Source organism: Grampus griseus (genome assembly GCF_964374135.1).
Source record: "Grampus griseus genome assembly, chromosome: X".
Taxonomy (NCBI): domain Eukaryota; kingdom Metazoa; phylum Chordata; class Mammalia; order Artiodactyla; family Delphinidae; genus Grampus; species Grampus griseus.
Window position 1 is genome coordinate 56775448 of NC_138999.1, and position 27189 is coordinate 56802636.

Here is a 27189-nt window from a genome sequence, read left to right on the forward strand (position 1 = left end):
GTTTTATACTTTCATATGTTTTCATGTTGTTACTGTCCATTTATTTCAACTTGAATACCCTCTTTTAGCGTGTCTTATTTATTTATTTAATTGAAGTACAGTTGATTTACAACGTCCTGTTATTTTCAGGAGTACAGCACAGTGATTCAGTTATATATACAGTACAGTGATTCAGTTTATATATATATATATATATATATATGTATATATATATATATATATATATATATACACTCTTTTTCAGATTCTTTTCCCTTATAGGTTATTAAAAATATTGAGTATATTTCCCTGTGTTATACAGTAGGTCCTTATTGGCTATCTATTTTATATATAGTAGTGTATATGTGCTAATTCCAACCTCCTAATTTATCCCTCACCCACTTTCCCCTTTGGTAACCATAAGTTTGTTTTCTATGTCTGTGTGTCTATTTCAGTTTTGTATATAGATTCATTTGTATCTTTTTTTGTTAGATGCCACATATAAGCAATTTCATATGATATTTGTCTTTCACTGTCTGGCTTACTTCACTTAGTATGATATGTTTTAACATTTCTTTTAAACCAAGTCTGGTGGTAGTCAACTCCTTTGTTTTATCTCTCCTTCATTTCTGAAGGACTGCTTTGCCCAGTATAGTATTCCTGGTTGGCAGTTTTTTTCCTTTCAGTATTTTGAATATATCAACCCATTCTCTCCTGGCCTGCAAGGTTTCTGCTGGGAAATCTGCTTACAGTATTATGGGGGTTTCCTTTTATTTGATGATTTGCTTTTTTCTTGCTGCATTCAAAAGTCTCTTTGTCTTGGAATTTTGAGAATTTTATAACAATGTGTCTTGGTTAAATCCTCTTTAGGTTTAACTTATTTGGGTTTCTTTGGGCTTCATGGATCCAGATGTTCATTTCCTTCTCCAGATTTAGGAATTTTTCTGTCATTATTTCTTTAAATAATCTTTGTGCCCCTTTCTCTTTCTGTGTTCCTTCTGAGACTTCCATATGTGTATATTAGTTTGTATACGGTGTCCCATAGGTCTCTTAGGTTTTCTTCATTTTTACAATCTTTTTTTCTTTTTGTTCCTCTGACTGGATAATTTTAAGTGACCTGTCTGACTGCACTGATTCTTTCTTCTGCTTGTTCGAGTTTGATGTTGAAGCTCTCTACTGAGTTTTTCAATGCAGTCATTGTGTTCTTCAGCTCCAGAATTTCTTTTTGGTTCTCTTTTTTTATGATTTCTATAACTTTCTTGAACTTCTCATGTATTATTTTCCTGATTTTGTTTAGTTGTCTGAGTTCTCTTGTAGCTCACTGAGCTTCTTTAAGATGATTATTTGGAATTCCTTTTCAGACAGTTCATAGATCTCCATTTCATTAGGATGAGTTCATTGTGCTTTATTTTGTTCCTTTGGTGGTGTTAAGTTTCCCTGATTATTCCTGATCCTTGTGACCTTGAGTGGGTGTTTACCTATTTGAAGAAACAGGCACATCTTCCTGGCTTTGGCAAGGAAAGCCTTTGGTCAGGCAGCACAACCAGAGATTCTGGTTAGGCCACCTGGCAGGCTCCAGAAGTGGGCTTGCTGCTGGAGTCCTTGGGTAGGCTGGTCTGGTGCCAGGGTCAGTGGATGGGCAAGTTTTCATCCTAGATCTACAGGGGAGAGCTTGAAGCCTGGGTCCAGGGGGCTAGCCTGGCATTGAGGCAGACCTGGAGGCTGGATCCGCAGGAGGCTGGACTGTATGCTGAACTATGGTTACGTCCTGGAGACTAGAACCACAGGGGCCAGCTTGGCATGTAATGGGTCTGGATTCTGGGTCTTCAGGGGCAGGCCTGGTGCCTGGGGCTGCAGAGAATGGCCTAGTGCTGGGGCAGGTCTGGAGCTTGGGTTGGTGGAGGCTGGCCTAGAGTCTGGAAAAATGGGGGATGGGTTGGTGCTCAGGTTTACTGGGGTGGGCCTGTTGCTGGGGTCCAAGGTAAAGTTGGGTGCTCATCTCACTCTCCTTCCTCCATGTGGAGGGGATTTCTCCCTGAACTACACTGTGTAAGCTTGGGGGAAGGGTGACATGGGTAATATGAAAATGTCCTTTCTAGCATCTGCAACCTTTTCTTATTTCTGTACTCAACCCAGGTTCTCTGAACTCTCATCTGGATTCCATAGATTTCATGAAGGGGTTTTCATGCATGGATGGTTGTTTGAATTCACATTACTGTGAAGGGACAAGCACTAGAAACTCCTATTCAGCCATCAGTTCTCTATGTTAACTGAATTTGTATTTAAAAACTCAGAACATTCAGAAAACACATTGCTCACTCATTTCAATGTACTGAGGTACAGATCTAAGAACACCTTGTATCCTTCACTGGTTTGCTAAGGGAAAATGGTAGCTGATTTTACAGGTTCATCTCTGTCCTATCCACTGCCAAAAGAATAATTCACTCTCTGGGCACAAATTTTACAAACCTTGGCTTGCCTGGCCCAGGACCCAGAAAACGTCTAACTTTTCAGAAAAGATGGTTATGCCTCCATGTCTTCCTTTCAATATTCTCTTTGTCTCCAATCAATATTAAGAAGCTAAGGGTAAACTTTAGTACTGACCTTCACTTTCATCCAGGGAAGAAGTATAGAAAACTGTCCTTTCCCTCAGCAAGCGCTTCGAAATTGTGATTGGTTTGTGCCTTCTTGCTGTCACTCGAGGTGGAGGCACTGGAGGTGCAGTACTTTCCTCAGGTGGACCTGAATAAATCTGTAGAGGGGAAATATTTCCAGAAAACAATTAGAAAGATCAACTTTTTGTATCCTTAATGCTAACTACCAGTTGATGCCCATCAGCATTACACCTAAAGTCTGCCATAGCAATTCTAATATGACTAAAGGAATTGTGGGGATTTTCTTAATCACTCTAGCTACCAGCAAGTGTTTAGAGATCTCCTATCATGTTTGAGGTGCAGGATCTGGTACTTCTCAGTGTGGAGGAAAGAATGCAGACAAAAACTGCAACATCAGGAGAGCACCCTTCTATTTATTAGATGGGATGCTGCCCAATACATGGATCATTTAATAAAACCAATTAGATCATTACTTTAAAAACCTGCAACATCAGTCCTGGATTTTCCACTTACTGCCTGGGAAACTGTAAAAAAGTCACTACTTCTGCCAACAAAACCCAGAAAAAGGTCATCTCACATCTCTGAGCCTTAGCTTCCTCATCTGTAAATTGGTGGGAACACCACCTATCACAGGGTGTGGTGAGTGAGAATCAAGTGAAAAGGGTAGTCAAGGTACATTGTATGGGTAGGGGTGGTGTGTGAAGAATGATTAAAAACACCCACATGCATTCAATATTTCTGAAAAGATACAACCCCCAAAAAAACACACCTGGTTACATTGTTTGCCCCAAGACAGGACTAATGAGTGGCTAAGGGAAGTATGGAGGAAACTTATTTTTCACCCCTATATCACTTTGATCTTTAAAAATTTCATACCATGTATGCATTACTTATTCAAAAAAGATAGGACAAACACAAAGTGCCTTGGAAGATGTAAAAAGTGCTGGGTAAGTGAGGGAGGAGCTGTGATTAGAATTTGTATATAATGTCTCATATGCACTTAAGATCTTCCTGTCCCTGGGGAGAATGACTTTTGGGAAGAGTGAAAATATTTTGGGAAGACACACATATGTGGTGATGGAGGAAGGGGACCAGTGTCCATTGCAATAATGAAATCAACCCCAATGATTAATGCAAAGAGAAATGTCACAGCCCAACATTCTATCAGGCAAGAGTCAACATAGATTGTAGTCACAAAACTTACATGAATGGGAACACAAGGCAAGCCTGTGTAAAAGCTGCACAATGATAGAGAACAAGGTAAGAAGAATCATAAAGCTGTATATGTCTCAATGTCTCACGGTATACGGAAAAGAGAATATGACATAGTAGCAAGCAGATGAGCTTTGAGGTCATATACATTTAGGTCATATTTCTGGTTCCACCACCATTAGTAATAATATTCTAAATAGCTACCATTTTGTGAGCATCTGCTTAGGCACTATAGTAGCTATTACAAATATTCCTTGCTAGTCATCAAACACACCAGGGACTTTGCACTGAGTGTTTTTTCTACCTGGAGTGCTCTTCCTCCAGATATCCATATAGCTTGCTCTCTTGATTCCAGTAGGATTAATGATCAAATATACCCTTCTCAGTGAGTCCTTCCAGGCAAATGTATCAGAACTTTGACATGCTTCCTCTACCAAGTGCTTCCCATCCCCCGTCCCTATTTAACATTTTTTCTTATCACTTTCTAACATAGTATATTGTATTCAATACTTATTTAGTTTTTTGTTGTCTGTCTCTCCACTCAATTGTATACAATACTGAAGTATATCATTGTGTTCATGCTGTAACTCCAGCAACTAGAAGAGTGACTAGAATTGCTGGGCCAAAAAACAAACACATTTAAAATTCTGTTATAAAAGGCCAAATTATCCTCTGAAAAGACCATAACAGCTACTTTCTCCTCAAGCCAAAATATGGCAAAAGAAATTAGATTTACAACTTCAGCATGAAACAATTAAAAAACTAGAAAAAATGTAACAATGATTCTGAAGGCATTTGAAATCTGGCAATTAAGGACAGTGATCCATGAGAGACAGGAAAAATAAATGAGGTGAGGTGAGCCCCATGACTGTACCATGTTACAGCCTGGAAAGATTCTTCGGGCCATAATACAGGAAGAAAAACCCAGAGAAGCCCAGCAGTCTCCATTAGCTGAAGACACTGAGTTGCAAGTAGGAGGAGGGCAAGGAAGAGAGAGTTTTGAGGGCAGGGTACCAGAAAGGAGATAGCTGCACAGAGACCTCTGAAGATTTGCAGGGGTACTATTTAAGAATTTAGGTGCGTAAAAGTAATCAATGTGATAAACCATATTTGCAAACTGAAGGAGAAAAACCATATGATCATCTCAAAAGATGCAGAAAAAGCTTTCAACAAAAATTCAACACCCATTTATGATAAAAACCTCCAAAAAGTAGGCATAGAGGGAACTTACCTCAACATAATAACGGCCATATATGACAAACCCACAGCCAACATCGTCCTCAGTGGTGAAAAACAAATCATTTCCGCTAAGATCAAGAACAAGGCAACATTGCCCACTCTCACCACTATTATTCAAAATAGTTTTGGAAGTTTTAGCCACAGCAATCAGACAAGAAAAAGAAATAAAAGGAATCCAAATCGGAAAAGAAGACGTGAAGCCGCCACTATTTGCAGATGACATGATAACTATACATAGAGAATCCTAAAGATGCTACCAGAAACTACTGGAGCTAATCAATGAATTTGGTAAAGTAGCAGGATACAAAATTAATGCACAGAAATCTCTTGCATTCCTATACACTAAAGATGAAAAATCTGAAAGAGAAATTAAGGAAATACTCCCGTTTACCATTGCAACAAAAACAATAAAATACCTAGGAATAAACCTACCTAAGGAGACAGAAGACCTGTATGAAGAAAACTATAAGACATTGATGAAATAAATTAAAGATGATACAAACAGATGGAGAGATATACCATGTTCTTAGACTGGAAGAATCAACATTGTGAAAATGACTATATTACCAAAAGCAATCTAGAGATTCAATGCAATCCCTATCAAAATACCAATGGCATTTTTTACAGAACTAGAACAAAAAAATTCACAATTTGTATGGAAACACAATAGCCAAAGCAATCTTGAGAAAGGAAAATGAAACTGGAGGAATCAGGCTCCCAGACTTCAGACTACACTACAAAGCTACAGTAATCAAGACAATATAGTACTGGCACAAAAACAGAAATATAGATCAGTGGAAAAGGATAGAAAGTCCAGAGGTAAACCCACGTACCTATGGTCACCTTATTTTTGATAAAGGGGGCAAGAATATACAATGGAGAAAAGACAGCCTCTTCAGTAAGTGGTACTGGGAAAACTGGACAGCTACATGTAGAAGAATGAAATTAGAACACTCCCTAACACCATACACAAAAATAAACTCAAAATGGGTTAAAGACCTAAATGTAAGGCCAGACAGTATCAAACTCTTAGAGGAAAACATAGGCAGAACACTCTATGATATAAATCACAGCAAGATCCTTTTTGACCCACCTCCTAGGGAAATGAAAATAAAAACAAAAATAAGCAAATGGGACCTAATGAAACTTAAAAGCTTTTGCACAGCAAAGGAAACCATAAACAAGACCAAAAGACAAACCTCATAATGGGAGAAAATATTTGCAAATGAAGCAAACGACAAAGGATCAATCTCCAAAATTTACAAACAGCTCATGCAGCTCAATATCAAAAACACAAACAACCCAATCCAAAAATGGGCGGAAGACCTAAATAGACATTTCTCCAAAGAAGATATACAGATTGCCAACAAACACATGAAATGATGCTCAACATCACTAATCATTAGAGAAATGCAAATCAAAACTACAATGAGGCATCACCTCTCACCAGTCAGAATGGCCATCATCAAAAAATCTATAAACAATAAATGCTGGAGAGGGTGTGGAGAAAAGGGAACCCTCCTGCACTGTTGGTGGGAATGTTAATTGATACAGCCACTATGGAGAACAGTATGGAGGTTCCTTAAAAAACTACAAATTGAACTACCATATGACCCAGCAATCCCACTACTGGGCATATACTGAGAAAACCATAATTCAAAAAGAGTCATGTACCACAATGTTCATTGCAGCTCTATTTACAATAGCCAGGACATGGAAGCAACCTAAGTGTCCATCAACAGATGAATGGATAAAGAAGATGTGGCACATATATACAATAGAATATTACTCAGCCATAAAAAGAAATGAAATTGAGTTATTTGTAGTGAGGTGGATGGACCTAGAGTCTGTCATACAGAGTGAAGTAAGTCAGAAAGAGAAAAACAAATACCATATGCTAACACGTATATATGGAATCCAAAAAAAAAAAAATGGTTCTGAAGAACCTAGGGGCAGGACAGGAATAAAGATTCAGATGTAGAGAATGGATTTGAGGACACGGGGAGGGGGAAGGGTAACCTGGGACGAAATGAGATAGTGGCATGGACCTATATACACTACCAAATGTAAAATAGATAGCTAGTGGGAAGCAGCTGCATAGGACAGGGTGATCAGCTCGGTGCTTTGTGACCACCTAGAGGGGTGGGATAGGGAGGGTGGGAGGGAGACACAAGAGGGGGGAGATACGGTGATATATGTATATGTATAGCTGATTCACTTTGTTATACAGCAGAAACTAACACACCATTGTAAATCAATTATACTCCAATAAAGATGTTAAAAAAACCGAATTTAGCTGCCTACTAATCAATACCTACGTGTGATGCAAGAACCACATGAAAGAATTAGAGGAAGCAATTACCTAAGATCACACAGTGGCTGGAAGAATTCCTGTCCTCACCAGCCACAGTGGATTATTAAATAATTCATAGGGTACTGAGTACAGTACACAGACAAATTTTGCCCCATTAATGAAGAAAAATTAACCCTAGACTAAATCGTATTCATTTTCTTCCTAAAAAAGCCTAAGGGAAATACTTGAAAGCATCAAGCTGTTCTTGGGTAATTTACCTGCACCCCAGAAACAAGCTCAAGAACATTATTTATAGCAATAAAAAATGGCCATCATACAAGAAGGTAAAATTAACAATGTCTTGCATCCAATAAAGAATTATCAGAAATTCATAGCCCTGTCTAATTTTAATGTATTTTATTTCTGTTTCTTGCTCAATTGCTCTGGCTAGGATTCCAGTACTGTGTTGAATAGGAGTGGTCACAATGAGCATTCTTATCTTGTTCCTGATCTTAGAGGGACAGTTGTCCACCTTTGTCCATTGAGTATGATGTTAGCTGTGGGCTTTTCCTATATGTTCTTGGTAATGTTCAAGTTTGTTCTTTCCATACCCAATTTGCTGAGAGTGTTTATCATGAAAGGATGCTGAATTTTGGCAAATGAATTTTCTGCATATATTGAGATTTTTATTTTCCATTCTATTAATGTAGTGTATCACATTTTTTGATTTGCATATGTTGAACCATCCTTGCATCCCAGAAGTAAATTCCACTTGATTATGGTCTATGACTCTTTTAAAGTGCTGTTCAATTAAGTATGCTAGTATTTTGTGGAGAATTTATGCTTCTATATTCATCAGGTATATTGGCCTATGGCTTACAGTTTTCTTTCTTTCCTCCTCCTCCTCCTTTTTTTTTGTAGAGTCCTTATCTGGCTTTGGCATGAGGGTAATGTTGGCCTCATAAAATGAGTTTGGGAGTGTTTTTTCCTTTCAAATTTTTAAATTGAGAATAATTGGCATTAATTCTTCTTTTAATGTTTGGTAGAATTCACCAATGAAACAATCTGGACCTGAGCTTTTCTTTTTTGGCAGACTTCTGAATACTGATTCAATCTCCTCACTCACTATTAGTCTGTTCAGATTTTCTATTTCTTCATAATTCAGTCTTGGTAGCTTGTATATTTCTAGGAATTTATCCATTTTTCTAGGTTTTCCAATTTGTTGACATATGATTATTCATAGTAGTCTCTTATTATCCTTTGTATTTCTGTCGTGTATCTCTTTTCATTTTTGATTTTATACATTTGCATCTTCTCTCTTTATTTATTAGTCCAGCTAAAGGTTTTCAGTTTTACTTATCTTTTAAAAAACTCAACTTAGTTTCATTCCTCTTTCTATGGTTTACCTGGTCTCTATTTCACTTATTTCTGCTCTGATCTTTTTTATGTCCTTCCCTCTGCAAACGTTGGGCTGAGTTTGTTCTTTTTCCAGTTTCTTGAGGTGTTAAATTAGAACGTTTATTTGTGATCTTTCTTTTGTCTAATGTAAATGTTATTACTGTAAAATTCCCCTCTTAGAACTGCCTTTTCTGCATCCATAAGTTTTGATTGGTTGTTTTTCTATTGTCATGCCTTTCAAGATAGTTTTTGACCTCCCTTTTGATTTCTTGCTTGACCCATTGGTTGTTCAGAAGTGTGTTGTTTCCCACATATTTGTAAATTTTCCAGTTTACTTCCTGTAATTAATTTCTAGTTTCATACCATTGTGATCAGAAAAATACTTGGTACGATTTCAAGCTTCTTACATTTGCTTACATTTATTTTATGACCTAACTTATTATCTATCCTAGAGAATGTTCCATGTGCACTTGAGAAGAATGAGTTTATATTAGAGTTACATAATTAACACACCAACATATTGCAGTATTAAAGTATTCTGAATTTCACTATATACTTACCTCTACCAGTAGGTTTTATATTTTTATATATTTTTGCATTACTAGTGTCCTTTCATTTCAGCTTGAACAACTCCTTTCAGTATTCTTGAAAGGCAGGTCTAGTGTTGATAAACTCCCTCAGCTTTTGTTTGTTTGGTAAAGTCTTTATCTCTCCTTCATTTCTGAAAGATGACTTTGCTGTGTAAAATATTCATGGTTGGAAGGTTTTTTTTTTTTCTTTCAGCATTTTGCATATATCATCCAACTCTTTCCTGACCTGCAAGGTGTCTGCTGAGGAATCTGCTGATAGCCTTATAATGGTTCCTTCATATGTGAGGGTTTTTTTCCTTCTGTCTGCTTTTAAAATTCTCTGTCTTTGATTTTAGACTGTTTCATCATAATGTGTCTTGGAGAAGACTGTTTTGGGTTGACATTTTGAGATAGTTAGCTTCATAAGTGTATCCCTAGATTTAAGAAGTTCTCAGCCATTATTTCTTTAAATAAGCTTTCTCCCATTCTTCTCCTTCTCGGACTTCTGGGACTCCAATAATGCATAGATTCTTTCTTTTAATGGACCCCATAATTCACATAGACTCTCTCCACTCTTTTTCATTCCCTTTTCTTTTTGCTCCTCTGAATGGATGGTCTCAAATGACTCTTCTAATTCACTGATTCTTTCTTCTATTTGGTAGAGTGTGATATTGAAGCTCTCTATTGAATTCTTCAGTCTAGTCATTGATTTTTGAACTCTAGGATTTCTTTTTTTTTTTTAATGGTTTCTGTTCATTTGTTGAACTTCTAATTTTGTTCATGCATTGCTTTCCTAATTTCGTCTACTTGTTTATCTTGTTTTCTTATAGTCCATTGAATTTCTTTTTTTAATGAAAGTATAATTGATTTACAATATTATATTATTTTCGGGTATACAACATAGTGATTCAATATTTTTACATATTATACTCCATTTAAAGTTATTATAAAATATTGGCTATATTCCGTGTGCTATACAATATATTCTTGTAGCTTATTTATTTTATATATAGTATACACACATGCCTCTTAATCACCTACCACTATATTGCTCCTCCCCGTTTCCCTCACCCCACTGATAACCATTAGTTTGTTCTCTATATCTGTGAGTGTTTCTGTTTTGTTATATTTTATTCAATTGTTTTATTTTTTAGATTCCACATATAAGTGATAACATACACCATTTGTCTTTGTCTGACTTATTTCACTTAGCATAATACCCTCTAAATCTATCCATGTTGTTGCAAATGGAAAAATTTCAGTCTTTTTATGGCTAATAGTCCATTGTGTGTATATATATATATATATACAGCCACTTTATTCATTCATTTATTGATGGACACTTAGGTTGCTTCCATATCTTGGTTATTGTAAATAATGCTGTGAAGAACATTGGGGTGCATGCATCTTTTCAAATTAATGTCTTCATTTTCTTCAGATATATACCCAGGAGTGGAATTGCTGGATCATATTGTAGTCCTATTTTTAGTTTTATAAGAAACATCCATACTGCCTTCTATATTGGCTGCACCAGTTTACATTCCCACCAACAATGTACTAGGGTTCCCTTTTCTCCACATTCTCATACTGAGATTCTGGATGGGCCATATGGTGGTGTCCAGAAGGAGACTTACTGCTTGAGTTCTTGGGCAGGCAGGTCTGGCACCTTGGTCAGCAGGCAGGCAGGCCTGGTGTTTGGATCCAAGCGTATGGACATGGGGCTTGGATTCACTGAGGTAGGCCTGACACTTGAGTCTGCAGTGATGGGCCTGTGATCTGGGTTCATGTGGATGAATCTGGATCTGGGTCCATGGGGGCTGACTAGGCTCAGGGGATCACTGGGGTGGCCCTACCATCTGGGTCCATGGGGACTATTCTGGTGCCAGATGGGTCAAGGAGGCTGATTTCATAGGGACTGGACTAAAACCTAGGGTGATGGGGGCTGGTCTGCCCTTTGGGCAAACCTGGAGCCTAGCGCCATAGAAGATGGACTGTAATCTGGGGTCTCAAGGGTCAGCCTGGAGATTAAGTCTATGGAGGTCAGCCTGTTGCTAGTTCAGGCCAGGAGTCTGGTTCTCTGGGAGCCAGACTATAAGCTGAGGCCACAGGTGCTTGCCTGGCACTGAGGTGGGCCAGAAGCCTGGGTTGACAGGAGCCTGCCTGGACCCTGAGCCATAGGGGCAATCCTGGCATTGAGTTAGGCTGAGAGCCTTGGTCTATGTGAGCTGGTCTAGAGGCTAGGTCTTTGGGGGCTGACCCATTCTGGAATGGATCAGGAAACTGCATTCATAGGAACTCACCAGTAGCCTGGTGACATGAGAGCTGGCTGACAATGGGGTGGGCCAGGAGCCTGGGTTTGTGGGAGCCCACTTGTTGCCTCATGCCTTGGGAGCTGCCTGGGGTTATAGGTGCTCGGTGATGTTGGGTGTTTTGGGATTTTGGGTTTGCAGGAAGCTGCTGGGAGCCTGGTGCTACAGGAGCTGTCTGAGACTGTGGGAACTGTCTGGGGCCACAGAAGCTGGTGGATAACTGGGTGGGCTAGGGGCCTGGGTTTGCAGGAGCCCACTGGGAGCCTGGGGCCATGGGAGACACCTAAGTCTGCAGTAGTAGGTCTGATGCTGGGGCCAGCCAGTACTGGGGTTAACAGTGAAATCAGATGCTCATTTCACTCTCCTCTCCCATGAGGAGTGTGTCTCTCCACAATGGGCTGCTGGAGCTTGGGAGAGGGGTGAAAGACAGGTGACTCTATCTTTCTTCCTCATTGTTTTTCTTATTTCTGTGATTCACCAGGTATTGTAATCCCTCACCTGGATTCCTTAGCTATTGTGAAGATATTTTTGTGTGCAGATAGTAGTTCAAATTGTTATTTTGCAAAAGAGAGCCGTGCTAGAAATTCCTACACTGCCATCTTGTTGGTGTTATTCCACAATCCCCCAGCCTCCACTTCTTTGTATCCCATTTGCTGTTCAACCTGGTCTCTGTCCACACCGCTCTTCTGTAACCGTTTTCGTAACAATCACCACTAACCTCCTAATTCCCAAATCTTATGGGCACGTTTCAATCCTTACTTTTACTTTGCTGCAGCACTTGATACAAGCTGACATTCCTGATCTAAGAATGCTTTATTGTTTACCTTTCCTTTTTTTTTTAGGGAGAACTGAGTGATTTTATTTTTAAATACTTGTCATTTGGAAAAAATACAGGAATAATGAAATTTTCGAGCTAATGTTCATGCTGTGTCTAAATCATATCTGAATAAAATGATGTGTTAAATTGTGTTAGTTAGTTCTCCCTTCTCCCAGGTGAGAAGGGAGAACTAACTGGGTGATTTTATTTTTATTTATTTATTTTTAAAACATCTTTATTGGAGTATAATTGCTTTACAAGGGTGTGTTAATTTCTGCTGTATAACAAAGTGAATCAGCTACACATATACATACATCCCCACATCTCCTCCCTCTTGTGTCTCCCTCCCACCCTCCCTATCCCACCCCTCTAGGTGGACACAAAGCAACAAGTTGATCTCCCTGTACTATGCGGCTGCTTCCCACTAGCTATCTATTTTACATTTGGTAGTGTATATATGTCCATGCCACTCTCTCACTTCGTCCCAGCTTACCCTTCCCCTTCCCTGTGTCCTCAAGTCCATTCTTTATGTCTGTGTCTTTATTCCTGTCCTGCCCCTAGGTTCTTCAGAACCTTTTGTTTTCTTTTTTTTAGATTCCATATATATGTGTTAGCATATGGTATTTGTTTTTCTCTTTCTGACTTACTTCACTCTGTATGACAGTCTGTAGTTTCATCCACCTTGCTACAAATAACTCAATTCATTTCTTTTTATGGCTGAGTAATATTCCATTGTATATATGTACCACATCTTCTTTATCCTTGTTTACCTTTCTGAATAACTATATTTCTACATCTCTGAACACTGCCCAGTCTCTTTTACTGGCTCTTCCTAAATGCTGATCTTCCCCAGTATTGTATTCTCAGTCCTCTAATGATCTCACTAATCTAGACTCATTCTCTCTCTCAACAATTTCATGTACTCTCATGGCTTACACTATCAGTTTTCTCTAATAGTTTCTATACCAATATATATAATTGCCTACTCAATACTGCCATCTGGATATCCCAGAGGTATCTCAACCTCAACATTTCTAAAATTAAACATATTTAACTCTTTTCTTGTAACGGTTTATTTCTTAAAATAATGCTAATGTCCAAGCCAGAAATCTGGGCATTATTACCCTAGCATCCTCCCTCTCTCTCACATCCCATATCCATTAAGTCAATAAGATCCATCAATTATACTTCCTTAATATCTCTCTAATTTGTCCTCTCTGTTCCCTGACACTGCCTCAGTTCAAAGTCTCATTATGTCTCTCTAATATTACTACAGTGGTCTTCTAACTGTTCTCTGTGCCTCATGTCACTCTTTTTTTAACCTACCAAAGTATCAATAACTAAACTCAAAATATAATTGTCTTACTCCTCTGCTTATAATATTTTAGTGACTCCACAATATTGTTGAGACAAAGTCCAAACTCTGTAGTTAGTACACAAGGTGCTCTATAATCTGGCCACTGCCTACAATCTCCAGTCTCATCTTCCATTTATTCCTACCTTCACCCTATACTACGGTATCCATTTGCCCTTCTTCCTTTTAATAATAGAACTCACTGAGTTTTAGCTGAATACCCATACCTACATTTCCCAGCTTCCCTTATAGCTAAGTAAGGCCATGCACTTTAGTTTTAAACAATAAAATATAAGTGGAAGTGATGTATGCAAACTTCTGGATCATCTTTTTATAAAGAAATTGTCTGCATTCCATTGTCTCTTTTCCCCTTCTCTTTGATGAAGACCAATGGAACAGGTATGTAGGGCCCAAACATTAAGGCCAAGTGGTAAGGACAGCAGAGCTACTCCACCGATTTTCGACTGTTCACCTCTGGACTTTTATATGAAAGCAAAATGAACTTCTCTCTTATTTAAGCCACTGAATTTGCTGTGCTCTTTGTTACAGGAAGTTAGCCTGTACCTTAATTAATTCATTCCCTTTTAACTTTGGGGTCTCAACTCATTCATTAACACTGTGTGAAGCCTTAGCTGACTCCCATGACAGAGATATGTTCCACTTCCATTTGCTCCCATAGCATCTGATGTACATCTTCATCACAGTAGTTATTACACTGTACCTTGAGTGTTAGTTGCTCCAAATTCCCTGCCAGTAACATGAGCTTCCTGCCACTAGAGATTTTTATCTCATTCATATCTACAAGCTAGGCCCTTACTAGGACACCAGGCAAGAGGAAGCAGCTCAATGATATTTTTTAGAATGAATGGATGGATCTTGGCTGCCAGGCCCCTCAAGGCCTATTAAACAATAGAGATTTTTCTCACTTGCTTCTTCTCCAACTGGAATTGGGGAAATAGAGTATAAAATAGAGATTAAAGAGGTAGCTTTGAGTCAGAATCAGCTGTGTAGAGGCTTTGCCACTTACTACCTATGCAACCTTGGGCAAAGTACTTAAACTATATGAGCCTCAAACTTGAGGCTCAGTTTGCATTTTGCAAACCTCAGTTGCAAAATAGTGATAATAATACCATCTACCTCATAGGGTTGTTGTGATGATTGAATGAGACGACGTATGTAAAGAGCCTAGTCTGGAACATATTAAGCATTCTATAAATGGTAACTATCGCAACCCTAAAAAGGACTTAAACTCACATTTCCTTGGAGAGAAGCAGGGAGAGAGGGAGGGAGAGGTGAGATGGAAGGGGAAGGAATTGGGGGACAGAGGGAGGTTGAGATTAAAGCAATAAGGGATGAAGTGGTTATGTGCTATGCAAATCAAAAGTTGTGGACGTGATAGCTCTTCAAGGTCTCTGCCAGATTAAATTATTTTATTTCTCTCCTCTAGTTACACCAATTATTTGCTTCTCATCGACAAACTCCTTCCTTGAAGCCTGCTCATCTTCAAGGAGCTACCCAGGCCCCAAGAAGGATAAGGGGTCACTAACTTTGGGGGTTTGTAATGAGAGCTACCAAATGCACCTGAACAGGGTACCATCTCTACAGGCTCTGTCTCCTCCAGGTAGACTGAGACATTGGTTGAGAACATTTTGAGGCCAGTTCTGCCGATGTGCCCATAGGCAGTGTTCAGAGAAGATGCTCAGTAGGCTTAAAACCACAGTTTCTCTAAATGAGAAAAGACTAGAAAAACAGAGGGGATACTTCCTGTTGTGTGTCCTTCTAAAATTAAAACATGGCCTGGATAACCCTACAGTCAAAATGGGTTGCAACATCCTCCCCAAAGCTGACCTACAGATGTAAACCTTGGAGCCAAGATTTAATGTGAAAATACTGGCAATTACTATAGTAGGAAGAATACACTTACCTCCCTCTCTGTTCTGTGGGCCCTCCAAATGCCCCACATCAGATCTCTTTTTAACCTATGTATTACTGCTATTCCCTTCGGGAAAAGAAATGGAGTAAATATGTCCTCCTTGCTCATTCAACCTTAGCCACTTTGGCCTCTTTGCTGTTCAACATGCCAAGCACACTTCTGCCTCATGATCTTTGCACTCATTGTTTACTATTCTTGGAATTGCTCTTCCCCAAGATATCCACCATGGCTAATACCCTTACTTTATTCAGTTTTCTGCCTAAGTATCATATTAACACCACCTTCTATAAGATATCCATCCCTTACCTTGTTTTTTCTGCAGAGCACTTATCACCACCTGACAAACATATTGACTTGTCTATCATTTGTCCCTCCCCGATAGAATATAAGATCCATGAAATAAGGCCTTTGTTTTATTTACAAGTGTATCCCCAGTGCCTAGAACTTTGCCTGGTATGTGATAAGAATTTAGTATTTATGAAACTTAATTTGTATCATCAATTCTTTGAAAAGAGGACTACAAACTAAGATATAACTAGTGGCTTGGGAATGAAAACCTGGCAAAATATCTATAGTTTCTCTTAAGAGAGGAAGAATAGATGATGGGCCCAAGATCTCTGGACTTAATTTTGACAACCTAATTTTAATGAGGGGGAAACTTTTAGAGATGAAAAAGTGTTAAGAGAGGCCCAAGAAAATAAACTCTGTCTGTTTTACTTAATTTTCTTTTGACTTCTTGAGTATCCATGAAAAGCATGTTCTGAGAAATGAACAACTATATACCCTCTGAATATAGAAGAAATAAATCCTAAAGGAATAGGACAGTCATAATGTGTGGGGTAGATGGAGCCAAATACCAGGTGGCACAGGATACAAAACTAGCTCCTCTGTATCTCATGCAATCATTGTAAAGGGGAAGTGATAGCAGTAGCAGGAGAAGGCATAAGTGGCAGGGCTATGGTATGAACTCAGATTTGTCTGATTTCAAGATTAACACTCTTTCCACTATATAACATAGAAGGAAACATTTTAAATTTAAAAAGTAATTCCTTGGGTGGAAACAGTATCAAGTCAAACTTATTTTCCCACTTTCCAAAACTCCAGAAAGAGGGCAGACTGATTTGGCTTTCTGTAGACTGGTTAAGAACACGTAGAATTTTGTGGTCTTTGATAGTGACTTCAGGAAATATCACAGAGGGTAGCCAGTGCAGAGTCTGAGGGCAAACCAATGATATTTTTTTCTGGGAACATGGTTAGCCCTGAGTGGATATTAGCTGAGTTGAATTCTAAAGGCCTGGGCTAAGAGAACTCAATATCCAAGGGATACTATTTCACTCGTTGGGCCTTGGCTATTGTCTGGGGTGGTCAGGAGTCCAACTCCTGGAAATCCTTCTTCTGAAGGTTCCTGAGGACTAAAGCTGGATGACAATATTTGTTGTGCTTTGAGGCACAGACAGAAGAAGTATCACCTTCACTGGGAAGGCGGTTCATGAAACTCTTTCCTGAGTTTGATCATATATTAACCCCCTCCCAGTTTCTTCTGTCAAGTTTTTAGGCGTGAAAAATAGAAGAAATTTAACACAACACAATCATTTTTCAATTGCCAAAAGCCATGAGATCCACAGTCATCCAAACTCTTGGAAATTTTGGCAGAACTGAGTAACCATCCAGATTCTCCCCAGATGCCTCTTCAAGGCTGCAAATATCAGATTGTACAAAAAGCATCTCGCCTTTCTATAAATCAAAGATTTAAGACTTGGCCCCGATGAATCTCAGCTTTCCACTGAGTCTCCATTTACACTCTGGCTGAGTCTGTGTTGCACTTTCTGAGGCCTGGTTATATCAGAAAAACTATTCTCTGAACTTCATTAGAAACAAAGGTGGTGATGGGGTCAAAAATAATCTCTTAGCATTTGGCAGAGACCACTTTAAACATCAAATGTGTCACCAAGTTATCTTAGAGTATGCACAGAACTTTGAAAATGTCATGTCTGTTGTTACTAAGAGCCAACATTTTTTTAAAGAGGGCTGTCACCAGGCCTGTCTTTGGTCTCTGCAACACGTAGACTTTAAGGTTCTTCTACAGGACACATTCTAGAATCCTATCTAGTCCTACACATACAGTATATAAGGGAAAACTAATGTCCAAAGAGAGGAAGCGATTTGCCCAAGGCTCCAAAGCTAGTAGGTGGTAGAACTTAGACTAGAACCCAAGAATTCTAACCCCCAATCTGGTGCCCTATCCCCTTAAAACACAGTACCTCTTATATGAAACTCTTTTATACTCCCACTGATTATATCTAATATGTCTATAATCCATGCTCTGTCAGTCCATTCCTCTGGCCAGTTGCCTTGGGAAGAGGATACTGAGGAAAGAATGAAGTCAGATCCTGCTAAGGACACCTCCATCCGCTTGGCATGGATTTATGCTTTCTACTAAGAGTGGAAGGACAGGTTTCAAGTGGAGTTTTACTTTTATACCTATTTAGGACACTTTAAGGCTGGAGAAGTGAAGAGTTCTGCATCATCTAACAACCATGAATTAACAATGATCTAAGGACCTCTAGAAAACACCACATTGACTACAAAGACTTAATATATACCAGGGATTATGGAAGAATGTCACCACTAAGATAAAGTTAATCTCCTGTCAATATAATAAAGGGGTGGGAAGGCATTAGAATTTGGTGGGCAATACTATGTACAAAGTACTTGATATATTTATCTCGTTGAACGCTCCCAACAACTGAGGTAAGCCTAATTATTAGCCCCATTTTTAAAATGAAGGAAACAAGGCTCAGGGAGGTAGACTGGCTTGTTGAAGACTACTCGGCTAGCAAAGGACGGAGGTGGGATTCACCCTGAGGGTCATCTGCTTCCAAAGCTATTTTTCCATTCTTTCTATAATATTCTCACCTGTAGGGATACTTGGAAAACCTACAGAGGAGGCCTAGGCATTTTCAGGGATATTTTTAAAAGTCTTAATCCAAAAAAGTAGCAGTGACTCAGCCATCAGTCCCAAAATCTCAGAGCAAAGAAAAAGTTCACCCAATCTCAATGCTCCTCCACTGATTCCTGGTTCCCAAAATCCCTATAGGCAGTATCACCAGACTGAGGAACTCAGTCTACTTCAAAGTACACATACCTGACCCACTAGCACAGTGGCCCCAGTCTTAACTGTATTATCCAGACTCTGATGTTCAAAGCTGAGACTCAGAACACCCAAAGGAGAATAGCAAAGGCAAAAGTATACGGTATGAGAAAATCATTGGCCATTGAGGGGAACGGGCTATATGATTTTGGAAAGCTTTTAAAATTCTCAAAAAACTCTGATTCTATATTCATTCTCTCATTCTCATTCTCTCTCTCTCAAGCAAATCAGAAGCCTCAAAAATACAATAAAATCAAGTATTTGACTTCGATATCCATAACAAATCTAATCTCTCTAGACCTCAGTTACCTCTAAGTAAAATGAGGAAATACCTCGTAAAAGTTATGAGGACTCAAAGAGATGTTGAAGATGTTGAATGTCAAACATTTAGCACAGTCTGTGGCACATAGTAAGCTCTAGATAAATTGTTCATTTATCTAACTATTGTTAGATAAACTATTGTTCATTGTATTGTAATTTTTGTTTCAGTGCCAGCTGGAAAGAGGAAAAGGACGGGAGAGGGTATTCCCGCCTTTTGCTGAGTCTTGAGAATAATTCTTAGGTTGACAAGCATCAAAAGGGTGACTCATGGGGAATGTTTCAGCTCTCTGAACATTGAGGGGTAAACCCCAGCTCACAGCTGTATCCTACACTTATCACACTATCTCATCAGGCTTGGACATGCTTATTCACTTCAAACAGGTCCTGACCTCACTTCAAAATGAAGAGAACTAGTCTTTCGGGAAATGTGTGAAGATCTTGATTTAGCTACAATTGAAAACTTAAAGCTTAAATCTATGTTTTCAAAGATTCACGATGACTAATGAACATATCTGAAGTTTCTCAATCTGATAATTCTCTGCACAGACATTTGTCTTCAGGTTACACTTTGCTTTTAATATTCACTACTTAAAGATATTTTTTTCTGAAGATTCATTTGAAATGCTTGTCAAATCCCCAGTTAACTGCATATTATACTCTGAAAGTATCCTCACATGTACAGGCTAATACAAATATTATTTTTAATAACTTTTAGCTTAACTTTATCATTTCAGAATTTAAAGGCAATGACGTATAAACCTGGCTTAATTAGATTCTCTCTCTCCGTGTGTGTGTGCGCATGTGTGTGTGTACTTATATGTATATATGTAGATAGATACATAGAGATATATTTTTAAATATATAAAATATAAATCTGTTAAGTATAAATCTATATTTATATTTACTTATATTTTAAAATATCTATCATCTACCTATTCTACCTATCTATCTATCTACCTACCTACCTATCATTCCAGAAAGCAGAGGTAGAGGGAAACATTTATCTATTCCTTTGCTGCCCTCTGGTGGCAGTCCAAAATTCACAGAAGCCACATTTCAGAGAAAACAGGAGGCATAGACCAGGACTAGAAGTTTCTGTTTCCTCTGGGTTGCTAAACTAGGTGTCTGAAAAATACATAAATCAGAGTTGGTCCTTAAAAGGGACTCTTGTTTGCCTCCCCAAATCCATTACATTGCTACAATGTAATGGACAAGATCCAGTACATTGTTTTTCCTGGACAAGATCCCATTTGGATATTTGGGAACATAGGCAGCATTTGAGTTCCCACAAACTCTGCATTGAGAACAACCTAGCTTTCTCTGGCCAACTTACAGGCATAACTTTCCTTAAGCATCTACATCTTCAACAAAGACTGCACCATTCAGTTCCCTCAACCATGGTTTCCAACCATACATCTTTAAAGATAAGAATAAAATCCCTTTTCACATACATTGATAATAGATTTTCCAATTATTATGAAAATAATTATTCACCCAGAAAACTGTACTTAAGGCAGTAAAGCAAGATCCTGTAGGATTCAAAAGCAGCTTACCACCCAGTAGAAGGGAAAGACTGTCAATAATGAAGGAACTCAGGAGAGGTTAGAAGAGCTAAGTCAACATCAGTGATGTAAAGACAAGTACAACTTGCTGTTGTCTTTAACATCTCACATAAAACAGGTCCCCATTCCCTGAGGTGCAGACTTAACCCAACAGACCTAGATTTAAGTGTCAGCTTGGTCACTTACCACATTCTGTGCCTGTTTCCTAATCCAAAAAAAAAAAATGGAAACAATAATATCCATCATTCACAGAGTTAGAATAATGACTGAATGAGATAAAAGTACATTGCCCCATACTGGCACATAGCCTGATTCCATGTTCCCTGAATACAGATCTAAATTTAAGAGGCAGACCTGCTTTTTTCTAGCCCCAATACAATGATCTCAGCAGTAATAAAGGAGGGAAATGGCCAATGCCAGATTGTATAACTAAGAAGATGAGTTTGCAAAGCACAAGTGAGATAAGAAGAACTGTGGGGATAGGTTGGTGGTGGCGGACGAAAGTTCCAAAGAGAAGATGAGTGGGAATGGAGTTAGAGAAATGCAAATTTGTTACCACTACTGAAGTATGCACAAAAGGACTTTATGTAAAATGAAGAGCCTTGACCAGAAGGTCTTCAGGGTCCCTTTATAGTCCTAATATTCAAATGGATCTATCCCACATTTTGTCCCCTTAACTTTAAAATAAAGCACTGTCCTTAAAACAAAATTGCTAAGAACTGCCTTCAGACCTGTTCTCTTTCCTCCCCTGTAATTCACCACAGTTCTCCAAAACAAAATGTTCAGAAAACAGAAGTCAACTTTCCTCTGTCAGTCCAAATGGCCTCTGTGTCTCAAGGCAGCAGCTTAGGTTCAGGCACCCTGGATAGATACTGCTCGGTGAGACGGGAAGAGAGAGAACTTAAGAATCATTGACACTGTCTACGGATCAGTGTATAGGTAGATCTTCTTGTTCCATAATTTACCTATGTACCAACTTAGAAAATAAATAATTTAGAAATGATAATTCAAATTGTTTTAGAATACTCTTTTTGAAAGACTTAGGAATGGAATCCTTTAAGTATCAATACTTCTGATGCACTTAAATTTTATTTACAGACCCTGGATGTTCTTAAAAAGAGAGGCCAAAGGAAGAGAATGACAGAAACTCAAAATCAATCTGTTTAAGCCCTTTTCTACTAAAGAGCAAGTGTAAATGGAAAAAAACTCACATTACTGAAATTATAATATATGTCAACTGAAAAATCATATCCCATTAACTGAACAACTTGGCAGGAACATATAATCCCTGATATTTGTAAAGCAGCATCAGTTCTCATATATATTATCTCTTTTAATCCCCACAACCATCCTATGAGGTTACACCTACATAAGGTCCAGAATTTCTGGAACAATCTCATCCACATTTCATTTTGCTCTTTTTCAAAACACACAATTTGATAAATGTATAATAAATTGGTACTTCTTTTTATATCTCCATCTAAGATGTTTCATATGAATAAATTAATAAATCAGAAAAGATCCTTGGTTACCATGTCTTTGGAAAACATGATCAGAGTGCATCTCTAGTATCATACAGAGGTCAGGACTTCAATCACTTAACACATATTTATAGGTTACAAGGGTATAACAACTTCACTCAAAAGCTGACCACAGGTTAGCAGAAGTAACCTCCTATTGGATCAGAGGAATAACATATAACTAGCACTTTAATTGCTCTTCAAATTACCCAACAGAATACACTATTGATATCCTGGCCAAAATCACACTTTTATGAACTCAGTAGGGATTGAGGTCATTCATTGAGAAATGGATTTTTTGATAAAATTGAAGTTGGCAGTTCCCCTAAAAGCTGTAAAGAATAACAACAAAGACATTTTTTGGGTTTTCGGGGGCATGAACCAAACTTCTCCTTACAAGGCTCTGTAATAAGCCTTTCTCTGCTCCAAACTCAGATGTTTAAGTATTGTTTGGCTGAGGCTGTGGTCACAGTGGGTGCCCCCACCCCATCCAGGACATGCTTCCAGGACCCTCCTTGGGGCAAGGTGGCATACTGCACACCTGGCAGCTCCCTCCATGGCACCCCCACCTCCCTCCCCAAGTGATTAAGGGCCAAGCAGCCCAGCCCTGCTGCCGGGCTTGGAGTCTGGGTCCCTGAAGAGCTGGAACCCCTGGCTCAGCGTCATTTCCCTCCACCATTACTGAGATGCATCAGAGCCTGAGGGGAGAGCAGTGCAACTCCCGACCCTGCCCACAACCACACCTCTGCCATACTTGGGAGGGAAATCACAAGCTGAAACCCCATTGGCCCCTGGGGCTGCCCGCCAGTTTTAAGAGGAAGCAGTCAAGGTGGCGGAATAGGAAGACCTGGCATTCACTTCTCCCCACAAGTACATAAAGAATACATCTGCAGGCTTCCCTGGTGGTGCAGTGCTTGAGAGTCCACCTGCCAATGCAGGGGACATGGGTTCGTGCCCCGGTCCGGGAAGATCCCACATGCCATGGAGCGGCTGGGCCCGTGAGCCATGGCTGCTGGGCCTGCACGTCCAGAGGCTGTGCTCTGCAATGGGAGAGGCCACAACAGTGAGAGGCCCACGTACCACAAAAAAAAAAAAGAAAGAAAGAAAAGAATACATCTGCAAGTGGAACAATTTGCACAGAGTGCCTACTGAACACTAGTAGAGGACCCTGAACACCTAAAATGACAAGAAATGATCCCCACATAACCAGTTTTGTTTTTATTGTTTGTCTTGGTGTTTGTCTATCTGTTTTCTTTTCCTTTTATTTGTTTTTGTTTTGTTGTCATTTTTGTGTGTTTATTTTTTGCTTTCTTTGCTTTTTTGTTGTTTTAGTTTTGTTTTTTGGTTTTTGTTAGTTTTGCTTTTATTGTATGTTTTGGTTTTGAGGTTTTTTTGTTTGGTTGTTTTCTTCATTTTTATTTTCTTTGGGTAGTTTTGTTTATGTTATTGTTTTTATTGTTTGTCTTGGTTTCTCTTTCTCTGTTTGTTTTCTTTTCCTTTTTTTTTTCCCATTGGCTGCACAGCACACCTTGCAGAGTCTTGGCTCCTCGGCCGGGGGTCAAACCTGAGCCCCTGTAGTGGAAGTGCTGAGTCCTGGCGGCTGGATGACCAGAAAATTCCCAGCCCCAGGGAATATTAACCGATGAGAGTTCTCCCAGAGGTCCTCATCTCACCACCAGGACCCAGGTCCATCTAGCTGCCTGCAAGCTCCAGTGCTGGACGCTTCATGCCAAATAACCAGCAAGACAGGAAAACAGCCCCACCCATCAGCCGACAGGCTGCCTAAAGCCCTACTAAGCTCACAGACACCCTAAAACACACCCCTTGACAAAGCCCTGCACACCAGAGGGATAAGACGCAGCTCCACCCACCACAGCGCAGACACTAGTCCCTCTCACCAGAAAGCCTACACAAGCCCCTGGACCAATGTCACCCACCAGGAGGCAGACACCAGAAGCAAGAAGAACTATGAATTTTAAGTCTGCAGAAAGGAGACCACAAACACAGTAAGTTAGACAAAATGAGATGACAGAGAAATATGTTGCAGATGAAGGAGCAAGGTAAAAACCTAACAGACGAACTAAACGAAGAGGACATAGGCAATCTACCTGAAAAAGAATTCAGAGCAATGATAGTAAAGATGATTCAAGATCTTGGAAATAGAATGGAGGTACAGATCAAGAAGATACAAGAAATGTTTAACGAGGATGTAGAAGAACTAAATAAGAAACAAACAGTGATAAACAACACAATAATTCCAAAGAAAAATGCACTACAAGGAATCAATAGCAGAATAACTGAGACAGAAGGACAAATAAGTGAGCTGGAAGACAGAATGGTGGAAATCACTGTCATGGAACAGAATAAAGAAAAAAGACTGAAAAGAAATGAGGACAGTCTCAGAGAACTCTGGGACAACATTAAACAACAATATTTGAATTATAGGAGGCACAGAAGAAGAGAAAGAGAAAGGGTCTGAGAAAATGTTTGAAGAAATTATAGTGGAAAACTTCCCTAATATGGGAAAGGAAATATTCACCCAAGTCCAAGAAGCACAGAGAGTCCCATACAGGATAAACACAAGGAGAAACATGACAAGACACATATTAATCAACCTATCAAAAATTAAATACAAAGAAAAATATTAAAAGCAGCAGGGGAAAAGCAACAAATAAAATACAAGGGGACTCCAATAAGATTATCAGCTGATTGTGCAGCAGAAACCCTGCAGGCCAGAAGGGAGTGGCAGGATATATTTAAAGTGATGAAAGAGAAAAACCTAAAACCAAGAATACTCTACCCAGCAAGGATCTCATTCAGATTTGACGGAGAAATCAAAAGCTTTACAGACAAGCAAAAGCTAAGAGAATTCAGCACCACCAAACCAGTTTTACAGCAAATGCTAAAGGAATTTCTCTAGGCGGGAAACACAAGAGAAGAAAAAGAACTACAACAACAGACCCAAAAGAAACAACAAAATGGCAATAGTAACAAACATATTGATAATTACCTTAAATGCAAATGGATTAAATATTCCAACCAAAAGACCCAGACTGGATGAACGGATACAAAAACAAGACCTGTATATATACTGTCTACAAGAGACCCACATCAGACCTAGGGACACATACAGACTGAAAGTGAGGGGATGGAAAAATATGTTCCATGCAAATGGAAATCAAAAGAAAGCTGGAGTAGCAATACCCATATCAGACAAAATAGACTTTAAATAAAGACTATTACAAGAGACAAGGAAGGACACTACATAACAATCAAGGAATCAATCAAAGAAGATATAACAATTGTAAATATTTATGCACCCAACATAGGAGCACCTCAACATATAAGGCAAATGCTAACAGCCATAAAAGGGTAAATCAAAAGTAACACAACAATAGTGGAGGACTTCGATATCCACATACACCAATTTATAATCATCCAGACAGAAAATTAATAAGGAAACACAAGTCTTAAATGACACATTAGGACAGATAGACTTAATTGATATTTATAGGACATTCCATCTGAAAGCAGCAGAATCTACTTTCTTCTTAAGGGCACATGGAACTTTCTCCAGGATACATCACATCTTGGGTCACAAATGAAGCTTCAGTAAATTGAAGAAAATTGAAATCATATAGACCATCTTTCCTGACAACAACGCTATGAGATTAGAAATCAATTAGAGGGAAAAAAGCTGTAAAAACACAAACACATGGAGGCTAAACAATATGGTAGTAAACAATCAATGGATCACTGAAGAAGTAAAAGAGGAAATCAAAAAATACCTAGAGACAATTTACAATGCAAACACGATGATCCAAAACCTACGGGATGCAGCAAAGGCAGTTCTAAGAGGGAAGTTTACAGCAATACAACTGTAAATACAGTTGTACAATAGTGGTGTACTATAGTGGCGTACAATCCCACCACTATTATTGAACATAATTTTTAGAAGTTTTAGCCACAGCAATCACAGAAGAAAAAGAAATAAAAGGAATCCAAAGCAGAAAAGAAGTAAAGCTGTCACTGTGTGCAGATGACATGATACTATACATAGAGAATCCTAAAGATGCTACCAGAAAACTACTAGAGCTAATCAATGAATCTGGCTAAGTAGCAGGATACAAAATTAATCCACAGAAATATCATGCATTCCTATACACTAATGATGAAAAATCTCAAAGAGAAATTAAGGAAACACTCCAACTTACCATTGCAACAAAAAGAATAAAATACCAAGGAACAAACCTACCTAAGGAGACAAAAGATCTGTATGTAGAAAACTATAAGACACTGATTAAAGAAATTAAAGATGATACCAACAGATGGAGAGATATGCCATGTTCTTGGATTGGAAGAAACAATATTGTGAAAATGACTATACTGCCCAAAGCAATATAGAGATTCAATGCAACCCCTACCAAACTGGGAATGGCATTTTTCACAGAACTAAAACAAGAAATTTTATAATTTTTAGGGAAACACAAAAGAACCCAAATAGACAAAGCAATCTTGAAAAAGAAAAATGGAGCTGGAGGAATCAGGCTCCCTGACTTTAGACTATACTACAAAGCTACAGTAATCAAGATAGTATGGTACTGGAACAAAAAGAGAAATATTGATCAATGGAACAGGATAGAAAGCCCAGAGGTTTAAACCCATGCACGGATGGTCACCTTGTCTTTTATAAAGGAGGCAAGAATATACAATGGAGAAAAGACAGAGTCTTCAATAAGTGGTGCTGGGAAAACTGGACAGCTACATATGAAGAATGAAATTAGAACACTCCCTAACACCATACACAAAAATAAGATCAAATGGGTTAAAGACCTAAATGTATGGCCAGACACTATAAAACTCTTAGAGGAAAACATAGGAAGAACACTCTTTGACATAAATCACAGCAACATCCTT

The 27189-nt window shown here is 38.8% G+C and overlaps 1 protein-coding gene across 1 annotated transcript in view; it reads right to left on the reverse strand.

Annotated features, from left to right (window-relative positions):
- The window catches only part of OPHN1 (oligophrenin 1), a 606425-nt gene that overhangs the window by 33784 nt on the left and 545452 nt on the right, over positions 1–27189 (reverse strand). Inside the window, exon 20 of the mRNA XM_082681995.1 lies at positions 2584–2731. Coding sequence (XP_082538121.1) covers positions 2584–2731 — 148 coding nt within the window. The remainder of the gene's footprint in view (positions 1–2583; positions 2732–27189) is intronic.